Source organism: Pterocles gutturalis, unplaced genomic scaffold (genome assembly GCF_000699245.1).
Source record: "Pterocles gutturalis isolate BGI_N339 unplaced genomic scaffold, ASM69924v1 scaffold14956, whole genome shotgun sequence".
NCBI lineage: Eukaryota > Metazoa > Chordata > Aves > Pterocliformes > Pteroclidae > Pterocles > Pterocles gutturalis.
Genome location: NW_010105696.1, coordinates 693 through 898, shown reverse-complemented (window position 1 = coordinate 898; position 206 = coordinate 693). Strand labels below are relative to the sequence as shown.

The 206-nt window shown below is 63.1% G+C and overlaps 1 protein-coding gene across 1 annotated transcript in view; it reads right to left on the bottom strand.

Moving 5' to 3' along the window:
- ACOT7 (acyl-CoA thioesterase 7) overlaps window positions 1-206 on the bottom strand; it is a gene marked incomplete at its 5' end in the record, with an annotated part of 4,911 nt that overhangs the window by 4,017 nt on the left and 688 nt on the right. The window contains one exon of the mRNA XM_010087502.1: window positions 1-29. This exon is cut by the window's left edge and continues 146 nt beyond it. Coding sequence (XP_010085804.1) covers window positions 1-29 — 29 coding nt within the window. The remainder of the gene's footprint in view (window positions 30-206) is intronic.

The window sequence follows — 206 nt, the reverse complement described above, 5'->3', positions numbered from 1 at the left end:
CGGCGGGACAGCGAGGGTAGCAGCCGCGGCTGTGCAGTGCAGGACCATAGCTGGCGGCTCCCTGGGGCCAGCCCACGCCAAACGCGTCTCCGGCACTTCAGCCTCCAGCCGGTGGCTGCGCTTCCTTCCCCACCCATAACCGATGCCGGCGCTGCCTCTGACTCGTCCTTTGCGCAGTTAAAACATTAAGAGCAGCATAATAAAGT